At 41.7% G+C, this 27,131-nt stretch overlaps 1 protein-coding gene and 1 long non-coding RNA gene across 2 annotated transcripts; one reads left to right on the forward strand and one right to left on the reverse strand.

Annotated features, from left to right (window-relative positions):
- Positions 1-952: 952 nt before the first annotated feature.
- LOC144091618 (uncharacterized) lies at positions 953-7,692 on the forward strand. Its single transcript, XR_013305776.1, has 3 exons — positions 953-976; positions 5,369-5,495; positions 6,805-7,692. It is a non-coding gene; the product is annotated as an uncharacterized LOC144091618 (long non-coding RNA).
- A 7,479-nt stretch (positions 7,693-15,171) lies between these two features.
- mc4r (melanocortin 4 receptor) lies at positions 15,172-18,499 on the reverse strand. The gene has a single exon (XM_077624100.1). It carries the CDS (start codon positions 18,437-18,439, stop codon positions 17,498-17,500), a length of 942 nt encoding a protein of 313 aa, XP_077480226.1. The 5' UTR covers positions 18,440-18,499; the 3' UTR covers positions 15,172-17,497.
- Between the last annotated feature and the right edge of the window lie 8,632 nt (positions 18,500-27,131).

Genomic DNA, 27,131 nt, shown 5'->3' on the forward strand with positions numbered 1-27,131 from the left:
TTTCCCGGCGAAAGAAGGGTTGCCAGCACGCAGACGGCCGGCCCTCTTGTTAACATAATCCCACCAATGTCCTAAAACCGTGTCGTTTATTCTTAACGATATTTCATACTTTGCTAGTCAGGGACCCAAATCCCACCCTCAAATAATTCAGGCCCTGCAGTTGTTTTTGCCAGAGGTTTGGTTTTGCGTAAATATCGACCGCGGCGTTTCTTCGAGCTGATTGCTCCATTTTTAACGACTGCATTCGATTATCTTGAATATTCTAGATTAAAAAATATACAAAGCAGGGGTGGTGTCAAAAAGGTGAGTTTTCATGGCACTGTATACTTTTGACTTAATCAAATACAAGCCTATCCTGGTTTTCCCTTTTGGGTAGGGGGCACAAAGCTATACCGGCACCCCCATGTGGGCGCTGTCCCCCCTACCGCCGCCATCCCGCTGCTTCCCTCCAGTTGTCAGGATCCAACCGGATTTGGGGGCGAGTCGGCGGTGGCGTCGAGCTCCTCTCGGGATTACCCGTCTTGGCTTTCTGGCTCGGCTTGAGACGCCACTTTGGAGAGCTCCTGGCTTTTTACTCGGGAAGTGCGTGCGCGTGGGTTGGTGGTGGGGGTGTGCGTGTAGTGCATCTGCCACTTCCTCCCAGGGGAGAGCGCACAGGCCTCTTTCCAGCGCCATAACTGTATTTCAAGAGGCAACAAGGCCAATTTGTACTCATGGAACCATGTATTTGTTTGAGCAATGTGAGCTCTTTTAGACCAGGAGTAAGGAGGCATTCAAGTTTCAAAAGCTAGGCTAGCAAAGTTTAAAAAAGCATTAATCATTTTCATTCTTTATAACAGAGCCACCCAAAAAGCCGTAGATGCAACCTGGCTACGAGTAGCATGACACGATAGACGGAAAGGACGGGAAAATTATGTCATCTCACGATGCTACGATATACATGCTACCTAGCCAAAAGTACAGGAATCAGGAAAAGGTAAGTCAGGATAGATATTATTACTGAATATAGTACTTTATAAATGTTAACTATCTCAAAAAATGATTCCAACATTCTTTACGGATGGGTTAAGCAATACTTGATAATGGGTATGAAAAGGGAAGATATGTTATATATTTTTTCTGTATATATACTATGATACATACTACCTCCATATATGTCGCATTACAGGCTCATTACAAGCTAATTAACTCATTTGCGATGAATTGCAGTTAACGGCCAAAATAGTCAACATATTAACCATGATTAAAATTGTTTATTGTTGCCTAGAGCCGAAAAACACATTGATTGTGGGCTGAAAGCACAGCTCAGCACACTCATTGTTAAAAGCCCCAATGGTGGAAAAAAAGAAAATAATCTCCTCCACAGACGCAGCTCTAGGTTATTTAGCGCCTCTTTTTCCTAGCGTCTATTGACGGCGCTTCGCCGCGTGTTTACGGCTTTTGATGTGGTCGGGCGCGACTCCCCACCGAGGTCGCTCCGCCGCCTCAGCTGTTCTTCCCGCCGCCGAACAATACGAATCTTTCTCCTCCAGAGTTAATTGAGGAATCTTTTTATGTTTTCAATTAGCGCTCCTTTTTTCCTTCTTCTTACACGTCTGACATTTGTTCTAATTGCACTCGAAGCGCGCCGGCATCACAACAACAACCTTTATTTCCCGTCAATCTCCCGGAGGCGCGGGAGGGAGTTTACGAATAATTACCGCCGTCGACGGAGAGGAATGAAAACATTTCTCCGGTCTTCCCGCCGCGCCGATTCCTCTCAGGAGATCATTACCTGAAAAATCGACGCCGTCGTAGGCCGCTCTTATTGCCCCTTCATCGGAGCGCGCCGCCGCTAACTATCAGCTAACTTGCAACCCAAGCCGAGCGGGACTTTGCTGGCGATCCTTTTATTTAGGACTTTCTGGGGGAAATCCACCACCCGATGAGAATAGAACGGGATATAACGAGATCGGGATGGCTCGAGCGTGATACAAATTGGAATTGGAGACACGTTGGCCACTAAAACCTCACAAACGAGCCCGAGCGATCGTTCCCGAACATTCCACGGGAAATCGCCTCCGTGTTCAGCTCGAGCCGTCGCTTCATTGTCAGGAAAAGCCAATCTTTGTACGCCTTCCGCGAAGCGGCGAATCGCTCACCTGTGCAGAGCAAGGAAATGACAAATGTCAGCGTGGTTGACAGGCGACGCGTTGGATTCTCCGCGGAAGCGTGCTCAGCTCCCCAGAAAAAGCGCATTTTCCTAAACAAATGATAAACGCCGGCTTTACCGGAGCGTATCGGAAGTCGATTGTCCCTCTTTATTTCGGCGCTGTGACTCCGCTTTCGCTACGCCACATTTGCAGGTGACCTTTTCCCAGCGAATGTAATCACACCCCTGTTTTTTCCCGCTCTGACATTTCGTCCTATCGGACGGTTAGCGTTTTGTTCCCATTCAAATGAGACCTAACTCCCATTACTTCATTACACGCCATTGACAGTATTTTAGGTCCAATCTAAGGTGTCTTAACACGTTAATCTTTCAAATTCATTGTCTTTTTTAAAACAGATTAATCACTCAGAGTTAGATTGGCGATGTATGAATTCATAGTTCATTGCAAAATGAGCCTGCATGTTAATCTAACGATAAACATCTCAAATTATTTGCAGTTGAATCGATTATCGGAAGTGAACGGCACGCCCGCCTGTTGCTGCCAGACGTCAGCGTAATCCGTTTACGACGTGACAAAATCTCCGCCGTTCGCCCTTGATGGGATTTGACGCATCTTTTCCAGACCCAAAGCACCCCGGGGAGGAAAATGCTTATCAGATGGTGTCTCGTAAATGGACGATCTGTTTAAACACTTGAAAATACTTCCGTCGTACTCGCTTGGCTGCTAGCTGGGAAACATCGGTCTCTACTCATTGCGGATTGTCCGACTGCTGCGACTTATAGTCCGATAAATACAGTAAGTCATTGTTTTGAAATACTGCAGAGCTGAGGGGGTGAGTACTTTTTCCCAATGGTGATTTTAAACAATTGCTATGAGCGTAGCGCAACGTGGTTCAACCAGGTTCAACCAGGATTCTGGCCTCGTCCCCTCAACGAAGACCAGATGGCACTAATGACAACGTGGTTCAACCAGGATTCTGCCCTCCTCCCCTCAACGAAGACCAAGCTGATGACACTAATGACAACAAGTCACCGTGGATGCGAACCTCAAGATTTGAGCTGGAGTGGCCAAACAAATAAACAAACAGACCGAAGCGCGTAACAAAACTGGCCTCTTGACGGCCATTCGCCATCTCGGAGGGACGACGACAATTATTTGGCTTGTTTGTCCGACACTGCCGGCAAAGCCTTCATATGGAGGCCAGCGTTTTCATTTCCCTGCGATTGGACGGCCGGGTGACTGACTGGCCGACTGGCTGGATTGGCCTTTAAAGGCGCTCAAGGCGACACCGTGATGACTATATTTGCGACTTGGAGCAATTACCCAGGCAGCCGAGGGGATTGATTTGCTTGGACGGTTATTTTGTTGGTTGGAAGGAGGACGGAGGAAGGGGGCGCAAGGGAGTCAGTCGCTGGTGGATTGCTTTAGGAGTTTTTAGGTCAACGCAAACAGTCGTTTTGTCATGTATTTGGTTGTGGAATTGGTTTTCAGGTTGGTCAATAAATTGGTTTTTCATTAAGTGTCTTTTTAACAATGATTTTGAGGTTCATACAAATTGTTTGGTTGGTGCTTTAGCCAGGAGCTAGGCTGGTAGGTTTTGTTTTTCATTTGTTGTTTGATTTTAAGGGAAAAAAAGATGGTGTCTTATTATTTTTAGGTGGGCCAGACCTACAACCAGTTGGTTGCCTGTTAAAGACTCCATGGTATTGAATGATTGGTCGGTTGGACTTTTCGATAGATGAGGTGATACGAACCAATTCATTGCTGTCAGCCCTGCCAGTCAAAATGGATTGGGGGTCTATCACGGTCCATGCCAGTGCCATACACCTGTTCGTCTTCATTGAGTAGTTCTCCCGAGTTCATATTTCGCACCCTTGCTTCATCTTAGTCCTTTTATTTTTCCCTTTTTGTGCGGTGCAAAGGATGAAATCAATAGCCCGGTCAAAGTCTCTCTGTGGAACCTTCTGGAGTTGTCCCTGTGCAGGAAAAAAAGCACCTTCGCGATGCTGTCAAGAGGAGAGGCCAGTAAATAGAGCCTGCCGTCACCTCGCACTCTACAATTTATTAGCCTCACAAATGCACCGGCCGCCACTTTCCATCATGCCAAAGCTTCTTTTTTGTAGGGATGCTTTGTAAAAGGCAAAGACATTTCAACATTTTTCCAGTTGTTTTTTTTAGCCCGTTGACGCACGTTGACCGGAATAATTCTCCAAAATGAATAGGCAGTGACCCAGAAATGCCTTGAAATCAAATATGGAATGATTTAAAAAAAATACAAGCGACTCCCAAGTGCCTCAAAAGGTATAGGAAGTGACCCAAAATCAACAAAAAAGTAACTCATGATGAACTCATTGCCTTGCATCGACAACAATTTTGCAAGAATTCAGAAGAGCCGTTCCTACTGGTTAAATGTTGACGGCATTTCAAGCGAACCAAAGGAGCATTTCACCGCACTTACGATGACGCCCGCCTTGGAAAAGTTTGAAAAACACCTTGAGAGGAGACCTTGTTTCACCTCCTAAGTGGCTCTCGTTTCGAGGAGATGGAGGCGGACGGCGGCGAAGGAGGCGCTGTCGTGGCGAGGCCGGGTCACGGACCCGTTCGAGAGCAAGCGGAGGGGAGCGTCGCTTAGCATCTGCGCGAAAGGCGGGTCAAGGAAGGAGAGGTGGCTTTGCTAAAGGACACTTGGAAGAATGCGGTGCAGAAGAATTTATTGCGTAGCCCTTAGCGTGGCCGCTAGCACTTTGAGGCATGGGCTACATCGGACAATTTATTGGTTTACCGCCGTTGCTTTCTTTTGACTTACAAATCCAGAGGGTCAAAAATCTCATCCAAATGATTTTTGATTTTAGCAAATTATCTTGACTACATACAATTTAAACCTGGATCAATAAAGTTATCCAATCCAATCCAAAATCGGGGTCAAATTCTTGACCACTATATTTTAATGTCATTGATTTACATTTGTATTATAAAACTGAAATCATTACATTAACCTGTCAATTGTTTTTTGGTCATATGTTAGCATTAAGCAAAGTGGACATTTTTTTTGTTCTTTAAAGACTCTTCAAATACAGGGTGTACCAAAATGTTTGACCCCATTTTGTAGGCCAATAATTTTGACATTTTTCAGTAGAATGACCTCAAATTTTCACGGCTTCTGTAGAAACGTTTCAAGTTTTTTTGTGTAATGTTTGGCATTTCTGTCTTTTCAGGTTAAGAAATGCCGTTGACTTCAAAAGCATGTGGGTTTCCACACTCTGTTCCGAGGACTACGCCGGAAGACTTCACCAACCTGCTCCACTGTCTCTGCCGATGTTGATGGCCGTCCTGGCGATTCAGGTATGCATAAGAAGGCCTTTCCTTGAAATTTTTGCTCATTTGTTTTGTAGTTGGTGCGTTCTTGGCAAAATTTGTTAAGAAGGCACTGTCTTGGGTGACTAAGTCCGAGCATACTCTAAGACGCAAAATGCCTTTTCTTTTCAAGTGAACAGCATTTCTTAACCCGAAAAGATAGAAATACCAAACGTCACACGCAAACACTTAAAACGTTTCTACACAAGCTGTGAAAATTTGAGGTCATTTCAACGAAAATTCTCAAAATGATTGGCCTGTGAAATGGCCTCAAACATTTTGGAACACCCCGTTTATCCTTATCGGCAACTTTTCATACGTTCACCAAGGTATTTTTCCAATTATTTCATTAAATGCAATGGTCGTCTATCCTTGTCGAATTCCGGTGTCAAAAACCAATTGAGGAACCCTTCTAGTCAGCCGTCGAACAGCTCCTAATCCTTAAATAAACACCCAAATTTCATGCCGAAAACACCAGCTTGCGGCTCGAAAGCAAAATCCGCGGCAGCTTTTTTCACGGCGGTCACATCCGTCTCCGTCTTTTCCGCCACTTGTACGAAAAACAAGACGGCGAGGAGACAGAGCGATCCTTCCTTCGTCTCATTAGCGATGGGAGACGGCAGATAACGGCGTTATTATCCCGGTGTGGCCGGGCGCCTCCCTCTTTAGTTGCCACGCGTGTCATATCTTAAATGACTCTTGATTACGGGATTTACCCGCCGGGCAGCGAGAGGCGCGTGCGTGTCGGCCATTATCACCGTGGCGGGACGCGGAAAAAGCCCCGCAGCGATAAGACAAAAACAGTATTTAAGTAGAAAATGGGCGAGCGAGGCAAATAACGGCGGGAAGCCGTCCGCCTCGACAGGCGTAAGTACGCCATTACGTGACGCTCTGGCTTTCATGTGTGACTTCAAGGAGGGGATAACGAGCGCTCTCATTCGGCCGCCTGACGAGCGGCGACTTTGCCATTAAGCGCCCGCCCATGGGTCTTCGAGGGGCGGCCCCCAAAGCAACGAGATTCCGTAAAGGTTTCCTCGCTGATATGAGTTATTAAAAAAAACCAGTGGGTATAAAAATTGAACCTTGCGGAACGCCAAGAAGGATTTCGCTTGTTTTGACAAAATCAGGTATAAACGTGGTCATAGACATCCAATTTCCAATGTATATTATTATCAGAAATCTTACCTGTTTTTTTGAATTAACTCATTAGCTGTCTGATGTCTAATTTTGACATTTGTTTCTATTCTGAAAAACAAAAATCTTGTCTCTAAACCTCTCATCATTATTTCAATATTAGCACGAAACGAAGGCAACACCCACGATCGGGCCGTATTTGGCCCCGCCCCCACATGCGGGTTAAAGCCAAAACCCTCAAGTCAAGCAGCACATCAGCTCGCTCTTTATTCCCCGAATTCCGAAAGGATAACCGCCAATTTGAGGAAAACCCAGCCAGCTGCCGAGACGTCTGCGCTCCGGCCTCTCCACCTTCTTTAAATCGGGTTAACGAGCGGGCGACCGCCGTCGCCGCCGCTCATTAGTCCCACTCACCGGCGCTCTAATTGCGGTTGGACCTCTGCCTACGCGGCTTCAATTCAGTTTCAGGATCAGATTTTTTTTTAGCCCTGGCTAGCCGTCAATCATCTCTAACCCTGTGAGACTACAGGACATGAAATACATTTTTTTCAAGTTTTCTGGCTTTCCCGTTAGACGGCATTAGGATCAACGCATCCCTCCTGACCCGGTAAATCTCGTCAAGCCGGAGGACTTTCATCACCTGTGACATCTTTTCCGTATTCCGGCCTAATTGCCCCCACCCGCGTGGGCGCCGCCGCTTTGATGGCGTGGCGTTGGCACTCGGAGCCCGAATGCTAATTTGGCATCGGCGATAACGAAGGCGCCGAAGATTAGCCGTCCTCAGACTGGAGCTAAGCCGATTCCGTTGGACGACCCCCCGCTGACAAAATCTCGCACCTGGAACGATGAAATCAAAAAAGCGGGGAAGTTGAGAGGGAAATCGTGGGCTGCGCTGAGCTTTGAGACAACTTTGCCGGAAACTTTGACGGCGAAACTTGACGTCAAAGTCACTTTTTTGGTGGCGGGCCATGCCGTCGTCAAGCTTTCATGCTGAAGATGATTTTCTGCTCGTCGACAGATCGTTTAGAGACATTCGTCCAAATTATTTACCTTCAAAAATAAAATGGGAAAACTGGAAATATTTATTTATTTATTTTTTAAAAATGTTTTTCTTAAAAAAATGCATTCTTGGGATTGCGAAACATTTATTTTTTAAATCATTTTTAGGACCATGAAAGAAATTCAAATCATTATCGTTTAGAGACATCCCCATTTGTCCAAATTATTTACCATCAAAAATAAAATGGGAAAACTGGAAATATTTATTCATTTACTTTTAAAAAATGTTTTTGTAAAAAAAAAATGCATTTTCGGGATTGCAAAACATTTCTTTTTTAAATCATCTTTAGGACCAGGAAAAAAAATCGAATCATTATCGTTTATAGACATCCACATTTGTCCAAATTATTTACCTACTTACAAAAATTGGAAATATTCTTTCATTTCATTTTTATTTTTGTTTAAAAATAACACATTTTTGGGATTGCGAAACATTTATTTTTAAAATCATTTTTCGGACCAGGAAAAAATTCTAATCATTATTCTATATATATCTCTCATATTTATTTTATTATGACAGTAGAGAAGAGGAAATGACTTTCGGGATAGCTACTATTAGCTTGCTGGTTTGCTAGCGCCCGACTTCTCGCGGGACTTTAGCGCCAATTCCATTAGCCTAGCTTCCCCTGCTTGACTTTCACGCGCCATTGAATTGATTGGACATTGGAGGATTGTCTGCCCGATGAGCCGCGAGGCCCGTTAATGATTGAAAACGCTCTCGTGAATATGCCAGGTAGCGCTTAATTTATGTTTATCATTCATAACGCAAATGACTCTTTGGATCGCGCACCTTGATAAGAGCTTGTCTGCTAATGAATTGAGATTCTCTCGTTAATATACCGACCGTGTCGTTAATAAGCCTTGCTACTCGTCGGCGGAGAGTGGCCTACTTATGAATTTTCATTATTGGGGAAAACAGCAATGTTTTCATTAAAGGTTCTTAGTCATAAATTGATTTTTTTTAAATCCCATTAATATGCCAGGTGGCCAATCTATCATTAATATGCCGAGCTCCTCATTTGATTGCGCACCAAACAAGACTGGCCTCGTCGTAATGAATTACATTTTTTTTGCAATTAATATACCATAGCTTCTGTACACTTGGCATAGAAATTATTTAATATATTTTCATCAATACTCTACTCTGACATTTTTGGGATTGGAGACCAAGTACTAATTATTTGGAGAAAACATCATCACAAAAAATCATATACAGATGCTCCCCTACTTACGAACATTCGAGTTACGAACAACGGTACATACGAACATGTCTGCGTGTATGAAATATAGATTTTGTATTGCGCGCCTTTTTCCGAGTAGTGCTTCTTTCCGCCGCTAATACCGACGCTTGGTGCTGTGAGAGCATGGAGTTGGAGGCTCAGCAACGTGTCGAGGAGGAGGAAGAAACGCCTGTCCCCATGAAGAAATTCGAGACAAAACTCTTGGCCGAGGGGTTTTCGCGCATATATAAAGCCATCACACTCTTTGAGCAGCAACCCAAATATTGAACGTTGCACAAAGGTTGCAAATCAATTGAATGATGCCATACAGTGCTACCTCATCATTTATGCTGAAAAAAAGAAGAAAACTGTGCAATGGTGGTTAGATGGCTTCTTTCGGCCAGTTTCTAGTAAATCCTACAAGGAAGATACTCATCAACCCTCATCTTCTTCTCCTCGACCCTCAACTTCTTCCTACATTGAAGTTACGGAGGAGGAAGTAACTTTTGAAGCCCATTCCAGCGACCCTCCTCTTCCTCCTCCTCCTCCTCCTCCATCATCTCCTTAAGCATCGAGTACATCTTCCAAAAGTAAGTTAAACTTCATTTTATTTATCTTATTACGTACATGTACATACTGTGTGTGTAACCAATACAGGTTACTTATACAAGCCTTAAACATACTTATATAATAATAATAATAATAATCGGACATAGGCCCTGTCGTCATTATCAACAACAAAAAAGCCTACTTGTCATCACACCCAGAAATAAACCTTCAATATACTTATATAGGCCTTAAACATAAATTATAATACAAAATATAGCACTGAAGCATCTTACGAACGAATTCACCTTACGAACGATCGTTCGGAACGTAACTCGTTCGTAAGTTGGAGAGCGTCTGTATATATATAAAATCATCTTTTCATTAGCAAAATAATACTCCTACTTTTTTGTAAGAATTCTTGAGGTTTTTTATTTGTTCATTTTCCGTAGCGCTTATCCTCACCAGGGTCACGGGCCTGGGGGTGCTGGAGCCTATCCCATCCAACGATGAGCAGGCTGAGCTTTTGTTTTAATAAACAGAACAAAATTCTAACGTAGCTTCCCAATAAAAAAAACTCTTGATAAGAAAGTAACGCTAAAATGCTTTACCGTGCCTGCTTTCCATATTTTTTATTATTTTATTATTTTTTTAGAGGAAAGCTTGAGTGCAGACGACTGACTCCTAAAAGCAAACATTAAAAATACAGCGCACATATTCTTCTTCTCACATTCAAATTCAGCGAATATTTTGCATATTTTAACACGGCTCCCGGCAGTCAAATTCCACACTAAGTCGAGTCTTTTTACTTCCTTTCATCTGCTGCCATTAACGGCGTTAGTCGTCCAATTCCCTTGGACTAGGAATGACCTATAATGGCAGCGGTGACTTTCATGGCTAATGAATGCTAAAATGCTAACCCTGGAAGGCAAAAGTTTGCTATTGGATGATTTCCCAGTGTGTTTGTTTCCCTTGCAGGCTCCTTGTAACAGAACAAAAAAAACTGATTAAAAAAAACCCCACGATATTTCCAACATGTTCTGAGGGCGAGAGCGGCAACCACCCAAAATAAAGCGATTAATTTGTCCTCCCGGGGTGCAGCACTCTCTTCCAAGACGTCTTTATCGTTATTATTTATTTATTTTTCGGATTACCGCTTTGGCCCAAAGTCTCTTCTTTTGCCGACACGTCGCGCTTCTTCCTTCGGGTGTGAAAGCTAATAAAAGAAGTCGATTGACACGTATTTTGCAGGTGAAATATGTAAAAACTAAATAAATGGTAGGGAGACAGGAGCAGTCTTTTAAAAGGATCACATTGATGGCAAAAGATGTCCAATTCCTTTCGGCTGGGAAGCACCAATGAACACAATTTTTTTTCTGTTATACATTTATATTCCAAGGGAGTAAAATATGGATTTTTATTTGGATTCACATTTATGGTTATTTGTGAAAAAAATGAAAGTAAAGTCTTCAAACTTTAGTATTACTTAAGACCAACCGTATGTATACATGTACATCTATGTCTATGTATGTATATATATAATTTATTGATATGTATGCATATATATATATACATATATTTTTTTCCAGCAACACACTTATTTATTTAAATATTTTTGTTTGTTAATTTATTTATATATTTGTTTATTTATTACCTATTTATTTATGTCTAAAATGTATTTTTCTGTGTCTGTATTCTCACCCTCTTGCTACAGTGACAATGAAATTTCCCGAATACGGGATGAATAAAGTTATCTAATTTAATCTAATCTGATTTAATTATTATGTAACTATGTTAAGATTTTATTACTGATTATTTATCTTATATTGTTTTGAAAAATACCCCAAAAATATATAATTGAATAAACTGTTAATAAAAAAATAGAACTAATTGGGGGGAATTAAATTAATTCATTTAACCATCACCACGTGTTAGCACGTTAGATTCTCGAGCGCCGTAAAAGACACTGTGATGCTGCAACATCATTATTATTATTATTATGTTGAGGCCCACTTGTTGTTACGAGCGTGGCCTTTATTGTGTCTTCTTAATTGCAATTTTTTTGCCACAATGGCAAATGAACGAGTTGGCCGCTGGGCTGATTGATTACCCTCGCCGAAATGTCGAAAGGTCGCGCCTCTCACCTCGCGGCATTTCACGACGTTTTGAAAATTTGCTTAGGGAAAATAAGTAGCTAAGTAGTGCTCCATTTTTTTTTCACCCCGCGTTTGTACTTGTTTTATTGACTGATTTTCCTTCATTTTAGCCTTAAAAAAATATTTTCAGATTACAATTGATTTTAGAAAGGGAAATTATTTATTATACATTATTTTATTCTTTTCTATCTTTTAACTTAACTGGCTGGCTGTCCAATTTATTTTTAATGAACCTTGGGGCTGCTTAGTTGCTTTAGGGCCTGGACGACTTCACTAGAAGATCCAGGAGAATGTTGACTCCGTGAGCCGGAATTTCGAGTCCGCAGCCGGTCATCGAGCCGTTGAAGCTGGGCCGGTTGCCGTGACGACCGTCCCGCCGACCTCGGCGTCCTCCTCAGAAGCGTGGCGACTCACCGAGTGTCTTCACAGCTGACTTGACTAAAAGTGAGTTGTATGTAATTGTACGCGCAGGGTGAGTGTCTGCGGAGCGATGCATGCTGGGTAATGAATAGTTTATCACCCCGCAAAGCTTTCCCCCGCCTCATCCACCCACCCACGCAAAAGGTGTGTGGAAAGCTACTTAAAGAGATGGATGTTTAATTCTTTTATGTTCAGTGACGGCTGTTAGACACTTTTCTTGATGGCCTGCCGCCAATCATTTTTCACTGTGCTCGCACGCCCTCTGATGGCCTTGCGCGGAACGACAGGAGGCAGGTGGCGGAAGTGTGAAAGGTCGGATGGGATGTAGTTATTCACGTAATAAAGCTGTCACCCCCCTATTCAAATAGTTGAAAAAATACTATCATTTAAAGTGAATTTAATGTCTTACGATTTGAAACCATAAACAAAAATATCAAATAAACATAAGGTAATCTGTTTAAAAAAAAACTAAAGTGACCAAAATGGAAAAAATGATAAGCAGATGATATAATATATAAAATAATCATGAAATGAGCTTTTTGATTCAAGCTTAAATAAAAAAAATCTGATAAAAATAAGTGTAACTCTTTTGAATTCAAATTATTAAAATGAGTCACTAATACTTATAGACTAATGATAATATAATGTTATAAATTATCACTGCCAGTCCAGTTCCAATGCACAGGACATCCATGGCAACAGTGCACAAAAACCACACTGCTAGTTTTGACCAGCAGATGTCAGGAGCGTACAATTGATCTTTTATTTTTTACCCAATCCCCTTTCTAACAAATAAAAGTGACGTTTTGATTTCCTTTGATAGCGGCTCTCGGAGAGAAAGTCTGCTCCTAATTTTGCGATCAATGAAAGCAGTAAAGACGAATGAATGCGGTGATGGAGTTCCTTTCATGGCAACATCCCACTGTTGTAAATCTGGCACGTTTCCATAGTGACCCGGCAAATTGGCCAACCAATAAAGCAGACAAATAGCGCCGACGGACATTTAATTACACGGACTCCGCACGCACGGCATTCGTGCTCAAATCCTGATGATGAACCAGACCGATAAATGTTCCTCCTGTCCACCGTCCGACGGCAAGAGACTTCCAATCCCTTCCCACCAAATGAGTGAAAAAATAAATTGTTAATGTATAGTAAACTTCATTGAAAAAGTGTAGCTAAAAATTATTTTGTTTAAAAAAAAAGAAAACAAACAACCATCAATATAGATATAAAAATACTACAAACAACTACACCCTAGACTGGTCGCCAGTCAGCCGTGGACAGATGACCATTCGCACTCACCAGCTGGAATCGAGCTCGTGCATGAAAAAATTTATTAATATATTTTTCATTCATTCATTCAACAATGGGCGGTACCCTGAAACAGTCTCCAGCCAATCGCAGGTCGCAAGGAGACAAACAACCAACCACTCATGGCAAGAAACAATTTAGCCTCAAATTAGCCTCACATGAATGTTTTGGGGATGTGGGAGGAACCCGGTGTACCCGGAGAAAACCCATTTTTTTGAACATTTTCCAAGATGCACTTTTGGCTACCGCCAGCAGGGGGTCGCTGACCTTTCCAATTTTCCAGTCGAAGTCCAGTCGGAGCGCTAACCGCGTACGTGTTTTGTGCTCTTTTTTGCCAGTTTGTTTTGGAGCCGCCCGCTAATCGGAAGGAGCGGGGCCCTAACCGTCGGCGCAAATGAGCCAGACGCGGCCACGCGCCGCTATTTAGCGACCGGCCCGCTAGCGCCCATTAGCGCTTGATTGGCGTAGGCGCGGGGAAACAACGCGCAGTCCAGTCATAAGACACAGTGACCCTTTGTTCAATTCAATGTCCAATACGTCAATGGCAAAAAGTCGATTGGATATAAAAAAATTGATTTGAATTGATACGCTTGGATGACTCGCCGACCCTTTTAATTGCCAAAGTTTCTCGATTTTTACTCGGCGGGATCGCCCGAACTCCCGGAAAAACTCATCAAAATGTTAATTAAACGTCTGTACAACAAAGTGTCTGACAGACAATACAAGGTCCAGATGTTCTTTAATGAATTCCTCATTAATTAAACGTTCCATCTGTCTGGATCCATAGACTTGATTTTTCTTATGCGTTCTGTCCCCGCTCGGTCGTCCGCGGAGCTCCGTCGCCGTGGAAACGCAAATGTCGGTAGTCGTGGAGTTTTTAGCGACCTTTGAAGTAATTTGGACGTCTTTGTGACGGAGGGAGAGACGGGCTTTTGCTTTTATGAAAATAAGTCTGGCGGAGGTTTCACAGAAAAGGATTTTCAAAAAATAACAGGAAAAATTGATGAAGGATGAAGGCCACTGGTGAAAAAAAGAATACAAATGGTGGCCAAGTTTTTAATGTCACAATTGTGAGATTGAAGTCAAAATTCGGAATGACAAATCCGAATTCCGACTTCTAAGTCGCAGATCTCAATTCAAGTCTATTCATTTTTTTATATTTCAATTATGTACAATTTTTACTCAGCAAAAACAAACTTCGGTAAATGCTTTTAATTTAGATTTGATTAAAATCACAAAATCAAAACAGTAAATCTTTTTTTTTGTATTTTAATGTTTCATTTTTAAAAGGAAAAAAGACAGCTGAATAATTATATTTATTTATATACTTTTTACTCAGCAAAAACAAACTTAGATTTAGATTTGATCAAAATTACGAAAGCGAAACAGTAAAATCTTTTTTGCGTATTTTAATGTTTCATTTATAAAGGCAAAAAAGACAGCTGAATAATTATCGGAATCATCAATCATTAAAATTTATTTTTAATATTTTCATTTATTCATTTAACACTTTTCTCAATTTAATTTCATCAAAATCACGAAAGCCAAACAGTAAATATTCTTTGAAAAAAAATATTTTAATGTTTGATTAGGGAAAAAGACAGTTGAATAATTTGTGAAATCATCTTTCATTTAAATTAACAGTGAAGCTTTTGGAAGTGAAAGTTTATTCATTTGACTGTGGAATTGGGCGTCTATCTCCATCAACGGCCCCGAATCATTTCAAATAGATGAAATCCACCTGCATCGATTCAGCATTTGTTCCCCAAACGAGCGCAATCAATTCCAATAGAGCAGAGATAATCTCATCTTTTTTTCATTAATATTTAATATTGCCAGCCCCACGCTAACGACTTCATTTATTTTCTTCATCACGCGCCAAGCAGACCTTCCGTCCCTCGTGTACACAAACACGGCAAAAATACTTTCGTTATTAATCTCCCCCCCAAACAAATCGGACAGATTTCAATGAGTTTTATTCAACTTTCCGGCAGAGCAATATTCATAACAGTGAACAAGAAAATATCAAATAAAACAATGATTTGCAACACAGTTGGTCTTTGTTCGACATCACAGTTCACGTTTAAGGCCGAGAAAGCAAATGGCGACACACTCCACTATAGATAAATAAGATATGCCAATTTGGAGAACTCAAAGTTTAGCTCATTCGTCGGATTCGGTCTTGAAATGTCCAACATTGTTTCCTTCTTTCGGGATAAATCATAATTTGGTCTGACGTGTCCTCGCAAAATCTCCAAACGAGCTCATCTCAGCGTTTGAGTTATTCTCAAATGATCTTTCCCAAAAAGGCCAGGTCAATTCGTCTCCAGCAGCTCCAGAGTTTTTCGGATAAAGTCCCCGGAAAATCTCTATGACTTTCTAGCAGTTGTCTTTAGGATTTTCACAGTCCTCCTAGCCCCAAGTCACCAGTTCTCAAAACGTCCAGGTTCCCCAAAATTGTAAAACCTCCAATTTCCAATTCTTGCTTTTCCCAAATCACCGTTAAATTCTTTATCTTTAAATATCTTGACTAAATCTCTGCAAAATCTGCTTTGTCTGACTGTCATTTGTCTTAAATCCTAAACGACTTTGACCCCAAGTTCCAATTTCCAGTTCCATTTCTCCAATATACCCTCCCTCACTCCCTAACAATTGCAGACAATCTTTAGTGAATCCCAATCCTCAAAACCTTCGTCCAGTCCTTGACCACTCCCAAGTCTACATGACCTTTCCCAAATCTCCAGTGACTGGGATTGACTGGAGTCCGGTCAATCCCAGTTTTCAAATGTTAAATGTCCCCCAACTCATCTGATATAAATCTTCACCAAATACCACATTTCCCAAAGTTCTCCATTTCTCTGGCTTAGCCTCATTTTTTCAATTCAATTCTCTCCCAAGTCGCCGCCCAAAGCATTTGAATCGGAAGAACGGTTGGCTGCCGACTCTCCAAATTCAAAGGCACTTTGTCCAAGTCAAAGACGGTTGAGCAAGTCTCTTCTTTTTCTTGAAATGTCATTTTTTCATAAGAAGTTATCTTTATTACAGGTGAGGTCTATTAGCATCACTTGCGCCAAGCCGGCGAGAACAGTAACCATAGCGACCGTTGCGCTGCAAATAAACGCCGAGCCAAGAGCGCATGGACGGGTGACAACAAATAATTAGCACAATTACAGTTTTTGTCAAAGCACATTGAGGCTTATACGTACGCTTGGATGGAAATCTCCCGTTGAAAACCCCCAAATTTAAGTCGAACTTTGGGTTGGTCCAGAAACCGAATTTTGGAGCCCCCAACTTCGGCTTACTTTGAACCTTTATAGAAATAGCGCATTAGAACCTTACAAAATTTCATTGATGTGCCTAAAACAATTTAAGACAGACCACTAATTATAATTTACAGTTTAGTGTCTAATCAGCCTAGCATGCACGTTTTTGGAGAAAACCGGATTACCTGGAGAAAACCCACACAGGTCCGGGCAGAACATGCAAACTCCACACAGGTGGACCGGCCTGGATTTGGACCCTGTACCCCTGAGCCGTGAGGCCAACGTGCTAACCACTCAAGCCGCCAATTTGATCACAAAATATTTCTTTTTTTAATGATGATCATTTGTTATTCAAATACATTCCATTAAATAAATTCCATTGTTTGAAAAAAATTATAAAACCAAATAAAAAGGGAATTTGATTAAAAATTCTGTGAATTTTTTGGAGGGGATTTTTTTTAGGTGCCCTGTGAGTTAGTGTGATTTTTTTTTCAGTTTTCCCGTTCCTGTGGGCTCCCTCCCATTTCCTGTCAGTCGGACCGCGAGACACCCGGCCGAACGAGGCTGGGTGTCCCTTAGAGGTTCGTCCGGGTCCTCCCAGTCGAGTGAGAGAGGGTGTGGCCTAGAGGTTCATCCGGCCCCTCCCAGTCGAAAGGGATCGAACCTCTTGCGTGGTCGATGCCTGAAATATTTTAAAACGTGAGGGTCTACTCATCTAAATGACATTTAATCATGTGCAAAATACAGTAGCATACATCTCTGAATATTTCTCTCAATCTCCATTCCAGTCCAGTCCAGTCCAATCCAGGAAGATCTCCCTGAAGATCTCTCTCACGCACTCTGGATTTTTCCTCCCCCCTTCGCTCGCTCGCCCCCTTTCACACGTAGGCCAAGGCATGCAAGCAGCAGAAGATCTCCCTGAAGGTTTTCCTCATCTCCTGGCTGCGGAAGGCGTAGATGATGGGGTCGATGACCGAGTTGCACATGATGAGGATCAGGTACATGTTGAAGTGGGACATGAAGCAGGTGCAGTAAGGGTTGCGGGGGCAGCTGATCATCAGGATGAGGTGCAGGAAGAAGGGCGCCCAGCACACTACGAAGACCCCCAGCAGGATGGTCAGCGTGACGGCGCCCTTCATGTTGGCGCGCTGCTGGCGCACGGGCGCCCGGCCGGGCAGGGCGGCGATGCGCTTCATGTGCAGGCGGGCCAGCAGGAACATGTGCACGTAGAGCGAGGCCATGAGCGCCAGCATGGTGAAGAAGACGGCGATCAGGCACACCAGCACGGCCGTGCTCTCCGAGTAGACGATGAAGAGCACGCCCGAGCAGACGCAGCCGCTCCAGATGGCGCCGATGACCAGGGCCGCCCGCCGCAGGGTCACCACGTTGTGGTAGCGCAGGGCGTAGAAGATGGTGATGTAGCGGTCCACGGCGATGGCCAGCAGGCTGCAGATGGAGGCCAGCAGCGAGCTGCAGATCATGGAGTCGAAGACGTTGTCCATGCTCTTGATCAGCCGCGCCGGCACGCCCAGGGCGCCGCCGTCCATCAGCGCCATGACCACCGTCTCCGAGGCGTTGGAGGCGCTCACCAGCATGTCGGCCACCGCCAGGCTGCAGATGAAGAAGTACATGGGCGAGTGCAGGTTCCGGTTCTTCACCACCGCCACCACCACCAGGATGTTCTCCAGCAGGCTGACCACGCCCAGGGTCAGGAAGACCTCGCTGGAGATGAGCAGCTGCTCGTAGCAGCCCGCCGCCGAAGAGTCCCGCTCGGGGCCCCGGCTCCCGTTGCGCTGGCCCGGGGGGCCCGTGGCGTTCATGCTGCCTCCCCGCTCTCGTCCATCTCCTGTTCTCCCGAGGTAGGTGATAGGAAGGCGGGCGGCTGCCGATTGTCCTCCCTCCCGCCCCCTTTGCTCGCTCTGTTATACACCCGCCTGTGTAGCGCACACGCCTTGCCACACGCTCGCCGCCGCCCTTCTCTTTTTTCCAATTGGCTGGTGATGAGGCGGGAGGGTGCTCGTGAATGAAAAGATTGGCATTCTCATTTCAAAGTGTCGCAGAACCGTTCCCCTGTAAAGACAAGCCTTACTTAGTAAGTATTAACAAACACCCACAGGCCCTCTCATCATGCATTCAAGGTTGCGCGGGAGGCGGCCGTTCCTCTCTCGATAGAAGTTTTTTTTTGCAAAAAATGTGACCGCTAGCACAGTTTTAAAGAGCGTTGCGAGGGCAATTTTCTTGGTCTAACAGCCGGGCTTTAAGATGATTGGTCAAGAGGTTCAGAGATGGGAATTGCTATTAACTTCCGGGTATGAAGAGAGGGAACTACACAGTCACCTCTAAAGCCAGCCTGTAGATTTTGGCCCCCAAAATAGGAGAAAAATATTATCTTCCCATAATAGTTGATGGGATATAAATGTTGACGGAATACCATTAAATTCCATTCAAGTTTGATTGGGAAAATCTTCAATCAAAGTCAATTAAATGGATAAAGCAAGATTGAAGGCCACAATCAGTCATTAGTAATGTTGTTAGCTGGGATCGGCTCCTGCACCCCCGGCAACCCTTGTGAGGATAAGCAATTCCGGAAATGCATGAATGAATATTTAGCCCTTCAATGAAATACTCGAGTTATGTTTTGGATATGACAAAACTGTGTACAGATGACTAAAATCTACCCACAAATTAGTCATACGTGCGTACCCGTGGGTTACAACAGATGCAAATTTAATAATCTGGACCCACAGTCAAATCCAGATGACTAAACGGCGGATGCTGAATTTTAAATTTTTCCATTTTGCCTGGACTCCACACCCAACGATGGCTTTTATGTCGGTAAAATAGAGGCGGCAAAGAACTCAAAACAACGCTGTTTGTTAGACCGAATCAATCACCTGACGTGGCCGCTTTGGCCGCCCTCGTCTTAATAATTATTCGCGGCACAACTACAGCCCCCGACTTGTCTGCGGGCAGATGTGAGCCGATCTGCAGTCACCGCGGCACCCCGCCGCCATCTCATGACTCACCCGCAGCTCGTTGCAAAAAAAGCTAACAGCTTGGGTGGCTTTTGGGCGATCGGATACGGAGAAATTTGCGATTTTAGTTCAGGGCCGCCACCATTTTGTGCTTAACATTTTTAGCATTTATAACATTTTGAAGCCGGCGTATTAGCCAGATGGATGTCCAATTGTAAAAATGAAAACAGCGTTTCAGAGGGTGCCAATGACTCGCCGTAAAACACAGGTGCCCAAGTGGCGGCCCGGGGGCCACGTCTGGGCCGCCACATTATTTTGCGGGCTCCGCAAAAGTCAATTATGAATTGGATTAGATTCAGATTCAGAATCAGATTTAGACTTAGATTTAGATTTAGATTCAGATTCAGATTCAGATTTAGTTTGAAATTTAGTTTTAGATTTGGATTAGATTTAGTTAGATTTAGTTTTAGATTTAGTTTTAGATTTAGTTTTAGATTTAGTTTTAGATGTAGTTTTAAATTTAGTTTTAGATTTAGTTTTAGATTTATTTTTAGGTTTATTTTTAGATTTAGTTTTAGATTTAGTTTTAGATTTAGTTTTAGATTTAGTTTTAGATTTAGTTTTAGATTTAGTTTTAGATTTAGTTTTAGATTTAGTTTTAGATTTAGTTTTAGATTTAGTTTTAGATTTAGTTTTAGATTTAGTTTTAGATTTAGTTTTAGATTTAGTTTTAGATTTAGTTTTAGATTTAGTTTTAGATTTAGATTAGATTAATGCATGTTGTCTTCATCTTTTAGGATAATAACGTAAGTATTGAGAACCTTGACCGTTTTTTTGCCATTCTGAAATGTTATTTTAACCTCTTCCCTTTCTCAAAAAATACTCTAAAAAGTTTGAAAATATCTTTTAAAACAGAATCTTTCTTGTCATTCCGTTTTTGTGTTAGTTAGCCAATGAACGATCGCTTCCAGCTCCTTCCAGGAAAAATGGATTGGACGTCTAAGGCGGTCAATGTTTTTGAAAGAGTTACAAAGAGTGTGTGTGTAGGAGGATGCTGTAGTCACCATGGCAACGCAGCGCAACATCACATTGAAAGAAAAACCTTGAGTGGGACTCCCATTTTACACAATTCCCATGAAAATCCGATAACATTTCTACTCTTTTCATATCTTGCAAGTCATTAGCTGCCATCAATGGTTCATAATTAGACTGTCAGCATCAAGCTAATCACTAAGCTAATAAGGTATGCATTTTCAAAAATGCCTGCATGTAACTTTGATTTAGTTTTTGAAAATAACCACAAGCGACTTTGCTTTAATTAATCACTCTAGCGCGGTAATACATTCATAATTAGCACCCTTTTTTAACGTGAGTAACACAAGTCCCTAAAAGTGTCGAGTAATTCAACGGTAATACACGAACGAATTGTCATTTTTTTTGGATACGGCAATGAATATTTTACCAGATATTAAATCAAGCCTCCAATTTAGATGGAACATTTTCTTCTAAAAACTCACCTAATGGAATTTAGCATTCATTTTTCAATGTCATCAATCCATTTTGAAAAGAATGACTTATTTATTTTCACGGGGTTTGTTTTGTAAATCTCTTGTCACCTCGCTGAACTTTTAATATCGATTTCCTTTTAACAAACGACCGCAACACACCAAATTCAAATCTGCTAGCAAACAACCTTCAGCCATCGAGTTCTAAGCTTGCTTTTTAGATTGAAGAGTTCTGACGAGGCGTCCTAATCTCCACTAAAGCCGTACTTGACAGCAGTTAGCGGGCGCTACAAAAATGCAATCCCGAGTTGGGTGCAGGTGCAAACGGGGGTGCGCTTAGCATAATAGGCGTGCGGCGGTGGCGGAATAATGCATGTGAAGGAGGCCAGACAGTCAGCAAAAGAGTCATTAGCGGTGGATAAACATCGTTACATCACCGTGTTATTGCCGACGTGGCGGGGGTGAAGTAGGGGACATGATCGAGACAAAACGCCGTCAAATGGAAAATGTTGACCTGCGAGCGCATCGCTAAGTAATGTCATGGATGCGAATAAAAGCAAACGCTTTGTTTCTGCTTGCTCAATTTGTAGCGTTTTTGGCTCATTTCGAGGTTAGCCTGGCGGGTCAGGGTGACCAACGAGGGAGACGCTAATTATCGGTTGCTAATTTGAAAGTTTCCATTTGTCGGGGTAAGGCTAGCCCTGAAAAACCAATGCGTGCCTTCTTTAATTCTAATTTAATTTTCAAAAGTTTTCATTTATCCATTCATTTATTTTCTGATTTGCTCTATCCTCACTAGGACTGCAGGGGGTGCTGGAGCCTTTCCCAGCTGACTTCGGCGAGGGACAACACCCTGAATTGGTGGCACAGCCAATCGCACGGCACGAGAAGACAAACAACCAATCATAGGTAGGGGCAATTTTGATTATCCAACGAGCCTACCATGCATGTTTTTGGAATGTGGGGGTTAAACCGGAGTACCCGGAGAAGACCCACACAGGCCCGGGGTGAACATGCAAACTCCACACAGGTGGACTGACCTGGATTCGAACCCAGCACCCCAGAGTGATTTAAAAACAAACCAGAAAGGTTTCGTGTCAAAAATAGTTTGGGGTTTGATTTTTTCTTTTCAGATTCAAATACTTTTTGGCCTCGACTTAGCTTCATAATGCTAAAAACATCGTTGGAGTGACAATAGGTTTGGCTTTCAAGTTGAAGAATTTTTTTTGTACCAATTGAGGAAGCAAACGTTTTTGCTATATTCTTAAACTCTAACAAATCCAATTAAGTTATTTTTCTGCCTTTTCACTCAAAGTGGGCTCGGCACAATCCGCAGAGGCGAAAAAAGGAACATTGTGAACAGAAAGAAATTATCTTGACATTCTAGTGTGTTTTTTCAAAGCGATTAGTCACTCCTTCCTTCCCGAGCTCAAATTACCGTCATCTGCCGTAAAAAAGTCGCCTTGTTGCCGGCCGTTCGTCCTGGGGTCCTTAACGCAAATTTTACAATATAACATAAAGCGGCAATAATGCCGAGAACAAACAGATAAAACATTGAAACGAGTTGCAAACGGCAACAAATAAAAAAATAATCTCAGTTGCAGCGGTGCAATCGTTTGGAAAAATGACTGGACTGCGCTTAAGTCAACGTTTGGCAACATTTGTATTGATGCGTGTCAAGTTTGCCCAATTTATGGTTTTCATATAGCGGTAGCATCCAAATAAATGCATAAAGAGTTCAACGTGTACTGCAATATATGCCACAAAAGTTACTAACATAAACAGTAACATAATAAACTTTTGTGGCATATATTGCAGTACACGTTGAACTCTTTATGCATTTATTTGGATTCTTTCAAAGGATAAAAAGAGAACGTTTAGTTTTTCTCCCCCGTTAAAATGTTTTTTTTTTAAATTATATTACCATAGTTATATTATAGATATATGAAATGGGTATCATTATAAAATAAAATTCATGGTGATCTGTTATTTTGCAAATGATAAAAAGAGAACGTTTAATTATTCTTCGCCGTTAAAAAAGTCAATTTAAATAAATAAAAAACATTTACTACCCCTAGTTATATTATAGATATATTAAATGAGTCTAATTATAAAATATAATAGTAATAATTATCTAATCCAATAAATATACAAGTTTTTCTCCCACGTTTAACAAAAAAGTAATTTAAATACATTTAGAAAAAATTATATTACCCCTAGTTATATTATGGATATATTAAATGAGTGTAATTATAAAATAAAATAGGAATAAATATATAATATGCTAATATACAGTTGAACTTATTCAATGTGATCTCCGTTATTTTTTCAAATGATAAAAAGAGAATCTTTAAAAAGTCAATTTAAATAAATAAAAAAACTTATATTACCCATAGTTATATTATAGATATATCAAAAGAGTCTAATTATAAAATAAAATAGTAATAAATATATAACATAATAATACAATACAACTCAACTCATTCAATGTGATCTCTGTTTAATGTTTAATTTTTCTCCTCCATTAAAAAAAAGTCCATGTAAATTAAAAATATTTATATTATCAGTACAGTATATTAAATGGGTCTAACAATAAAATGAAATAGTAATAATGAAGATATAAAGTCCAATCCAACTTGACTGGGAGGCCATTTTGCGTAAAACCTTGGCCTATAAACTAAGATCAAATTAAATCTAATTGCACATCGGCTATCTAGCTTTTCTCCTCCCACGGACTGAGCCCGCAAAAATAAATCAAATTCATTTTCTTTCATCAGCTCAGCATTCAGCGCCGAATAAATGTGCTCAAAGCCGTGCCGGGGTTTGAAAATGACTCATTTCTGCCACTTTGCTCTTATTTGTCGTGAGGTTTACGTGGCTTTACTTCCAGGTCTCATGAGATTGGTCGGCATGAACGGCCACTTAAAGCTACGCCACGGCCAGGGAGAACATAGATGACCAAAAAAAACACTGTGCTGACGTCATTGTTTTTGTTTGGTTTGCTGGAGAACTGCGAAATCAGAATCTCGTCTTGGGAAGGAACGAATGGCTTTTATTTTTTTTTGTTACCATGGCATGACTTGGCTCGGATCTCCATCAGCGCCACAAAAAAAAACATTTTGACCTCATCTTATTCTTTCCCCGAGCTCACCGCCGATTTCAAGTGTCATAGAAGATGATTGAAGCGTAGGAAGAAGATTGAAATCCGGCCATTCGCTGATGAAAATCCCAGAAGAAGAAGAAAGACACTCTTATTTTGATGAGATCTTTTAGCAAACACAAGAGCCCTTCTAGTTCAGAAATGTTCAGTTCATTTAGCCAAGACTTTAATCTACATCGGGATTGGCCAGACTACGGCGCCAAGTTGCCATCAATGCTAGCTAAATTCCAAGTGTTGTATTTCTAATTTTCTTTTCTAAAATGAGTGCAAAGTTTCTGCTGGACTTTTTAGACCATTTTTTAACTTCTACTCGACAGATAGGCGATGATAATTGCAAATATTTTTGCCCTTGCCATTAATTTGGGTGCTACGTAATTGTCAAAGTTTGACGCTCACATCATTAAATGAGTTTTTTTTTATTTGCTGTCCAACTTTTGGCGTGCATTAAACCGACTCGTGTTCACAAACTTTTAATTGTGGACGTTGCCAGACTCGTACTTGAATAATGAGGATAAATTATCGGTTTTAAATCCTGAAGAACTTCACTTTGTTTTGATAGAATCTTGGGCTAGCGCAGGGGTAGGGAACCTATGGCTCGGGAGCCACACGTGGCTCTTTTGATGGGTGCATATGGCTCTGAGCTAAAATATGGAAACCGGTGGTGAGAGCAAAGAGTCCCGAACGCACCAATAGGAACGTCACGTCGGCACTGTGGCATTGATTTTTTTTTCATTAGTCTTCTGCATTCATTCTCTCATTGATACTCATTGAACTCATTGACATTCATTGATTAGCAACAGCTTAACAATGTTGTCAAAATAATTAAGAGACTTTTTGTACTTTAAAAGTTGTAAAATGACAAAATAAAATTTGCACATTTTCATGTGTTTTGACTGTTAAATTGTGATTATGGCTCTCAAGGAATAATATTTGAAAATATGAATTGTTTATGGGCCTCTCTTTCAAAAAGGTTCCCGACCCCTGGGCTAGCGTGACAAACTGGCAGAGGGTGGGTCAGATTTCAGTTTGATTTATTTAATAAGGGTACAGCACATTAATGAACATATTTATATTCATATCATTGAACATAGATATGTAAATATATAAGATTGTAGCCGAATTCTAATTTCCATCTTTAGTCCCTTGTGTAGGTTGAAGATAAACGATGACACATACTAGACACACATACACGGTTTTAGACAGCGTTGTGATCGCAATTTTGTTGGTCTAACAGCCAGGCTTTAAGCTGATTGGTCAAGAGGTTCAGAGACGGGAGTTGACGTATGCTAATTGCTATTGAGTTCCAGGTATGAAGAGAGAAGGTGCTTTGGCTAATTTAGCATTCTTTTTTAAGGGAACTACACAGTCACCTATGGAGCCAGCCATTGTTGACGTGTTGGAATTTTTTGCTACAAAATCTTGCAGTGGAGGAGGAGCTTTGTGTTGGAAGATTTTTTAAATTAAGGTGGGATACTTAACAGTATTAGTCCAGTTTAGGCATTTGTGTTTTTTTAAATATCTGACAGTGGTGGTGTTTTTGGCTTTCTGTCCAATACTTTCAAAGTTTTCTTATAAATGGGTTCAATTGGTTTTAGTGTTGTTTTGCAGGCCGATCACCAACTTTGACACCTGTGGTTTATACCCGCTGTCCGTTTGCAACATTTTTTTAGACCCGCTGATCTTTGCTGACCTCCCGCCATAGTTAGCGTGAAGCCAAGTGCTACTATTTTTTTCTCAGTTTGAATTTTAGCAGATCAACTCGGATAATTGGCAAGCTGCGACTAAGTCATCAAATCTAATTAGCCGTGCAGCTAACGTGTCTTGCCCTCACGTTCCGCGCAATGGAATGAAATTTGTTAGCGTCGAATCGGCGCCAATCGTTAGGTCAATCTTGCGAATAATGGCGAGGAACGCGGAGGACGAGCTTCAGCGTTAGCCAATCGATACTTGGCAGGGCTATGACACATTTTGATGGATTTTTAAAACGCCTGAAGGCACGTGGAGCATTCTTTCAGACTTCCAACTCGCATCTCTCGTGTTTTTCATCCGCACGATAACCTTGAGCGCCGAGCGTGGCGGAAATATTTGGCGCTTAGTGACGAATCACGACGAGATACATTTTTCTTTTTGATGAATCATTTCCTTTCTGCAGCACTCCCACCGAGTGAAACAGCTGCAACATGTTCCCGAGCTAAACGATGACGCGGTCCAACTCCAGTCTCCAAGAAAGCATAAAACACGATTAAAGGAGAACGGAAAGCAGAGAACCTCGAATCCACGTGGACTGGAATTCTGGCTAAGGTGAACTTTTTACACACCGCAAACTTTGTTTTATTTTTGTCTTTGATACGTGCCTGACCGGCGGAAAAACAAACAGAAAATAATTCAAAAGTAATGTTTGCATTCCAAAACAAACCGATTTCTTCCTACTCTTGTTCAGACCTTGAGATATCGTTGTTTACCGTTTTATTAAACCGCTCAAAACAGGTGAAGACTCCAAGGTCCTTATTGGTAGAAAACATTTTTTTTTTACAAACTTTCAAGCTCAGGGGTGGCGAACATGCGGCTCCCGGGCCAGAATGAATGCAGTTCTTTGCTTCTTATCATATTTTCTATAGCAGTGTTTCCCAACCACAGAAAATAATACGAGATTAAAATTGAAATATGATGACCATTGTACTAATACAAGATTCTTAATACTTTGAGGTTAAAGTCATTTTGTAGCTTATTTTTATGTAACGTGAAGCGGAAGTTGTTTAGATTGACAGACTTCACTTTTGCCGACGTAAAATCTGTCTGAGCGCAAAACTGATTTTTGTGTAATATTACAAAATTGAAGTAAAAAATATATAATATTACAAGATTTAGTGAG

Source organism: Stigmatopora argus, chromosome 17 (genome assembly GCF_051989625.1).
Source record: "Stigmatopora argus isolate UIUO_Sarg chromosome 17, RoL_Sarg_1.0, whole genome shotgun sequence".
NCBI lineage: Eukaryota > Metazoa > Chordata > Actinopteri > Syngnathiformes > Syngnathidae > Stigmatopora > Stigmatopora argus.

Coding starts and splice junctions, on each gene's coding strand:
- mc4r (XM_077624100.1), bottom strand. CDS start 18,439: ATGAACGCCACGGGCCCCCCGGGCCAGCGCAACGGGAGCCGGGGCCCC.